Source organism: Sinocyclocheilus grahami, unplaced genomic scaffold, assembly GCF_001515645.1.
Source record: "Sinocyclocheilus grahami isolate Dianchi unplaced genomic scaffold, SAMN03320097.WGS_v1.1 scaffold1679.1, whole genome shotgun sequence".
In the NCBI taxonomy this organism is placed as follows: Eukaryota; Metazoa; Chordata; class Actinopteri; order Cypriniformes; family Cyprinidae; genus Sinocyclocheilus; species Sinocyclocheilus grahami.
This window is the reverse complement of record NW_015506858.1, coordinates 103,695-104,756: the sequence shown is the minus strand read 5'-3', so window position 1 is coordinate 104,756 and position 1,062 is coordinate 103,695. Positions and strand designations below refer to the sequence as shown.

Sequence of the window (1,062 nt, the reverse complement as noted above, 5' to 3'; positions counted from 1 at the left end):
CCCCCCGCCCCCCCACACCCACCCACACACACACACACACACACACACACACACACACACACACACACACACACACACACACACACACACACACACACACACACACAGCATCAGTCCTCAGGTGATTTTCTGATTTCATGTTACCGCAGCGCAATCGCTGGCCTGCTCGCGCCGTGTTTACCTTCGTGACGGCGGCCGGCGGCGCAGCTCGGTCCGGTGAGATCCCGGTGCTTCACGCTGCTCTCCTCCGCCATCTTGTCCCCCGTTCAAAATAACCGCACGCGGGGCGCCTGACGTCACGAGCGCCGCGACACGCCCCCTGCGCGCTCTGAGCTGACGGAACAACAGTCTTAAAGCTTTCTGACCAGCATGCACCAGAATGCGCTTCTAGTGTGAAAACAGGAAAATGGGGGTGCTGTAACCGTCAGATACATGATATCCAATCAGCTCACCTCATCTTCAGCAGGTGCTGCTGTTCAGTGTGTCTTTAAAGTAGATCTTCACTGAATAACATGAAGAGCAAACACTGACACGCACTGTACACTGAGATCGACTTAAACTCCTTGATACAGACTCTGTGTGTTATTGTGTTCATGTTTAAGATGCGAGCAAGAATACACATTTCCCTGAATATCCAAACGATGGCAAATGTGCCATTCATTTTTACAACAGCTCAACAAAACAGGTAATATTAAGTGAACATTTCACATTTGAAATGTAGCCTATATTTTGAACAGAATATTGTCATGTTTGTTCTATTTTGCAACGAAATAATAGCTCCAACGAAATCCGTATCATCTGCGTCTCCAAGCATCACACGGCAGTGCTTCAGTGAGTCAGTGATTAATAACTCATTCATAACTACAGCATGTTGCTTCCTGACTGAATGACTGACTGACTGACTGAATGAATGAATGACTGACTGACTGAAGGGCTGACTGACTGACTGACTGACTGAATGAATGACTGACTGAATGACTGACTGAAGGACTGACTGACTGACTGAAGGACTGACTGAATGACTGACTGAAGGACTGACTGACTGACTGACTGACTGAATGA

The 1,062-nt window shown here is 48.0% G+C and overlaps 1 protein-coding gene across 1 annotated transcript in view; it reads right to left on the bottom strand.

Annotated features, from left to right (window-relative positions):
- The window catches only part of LOC107571999 (atlastin-2-like), a 7,672-nt gene extending 7,217 nt beyond the window's left edge, over positions 1–455 (bottom strand). The window contains exon 1 of the mRNA XM_016258403.1: positions 182–455. Within this exon, the coding sequence (XP_016113889.1) occupies positions 182–254 (73 nt within the window). The 5' untranslated portion in view covers positions 255–455. The remainder of the gene's footprint in view (positions 1–181) is intronic.
- Positions 456–1,062: the final 607 nt, after the last annotated feature.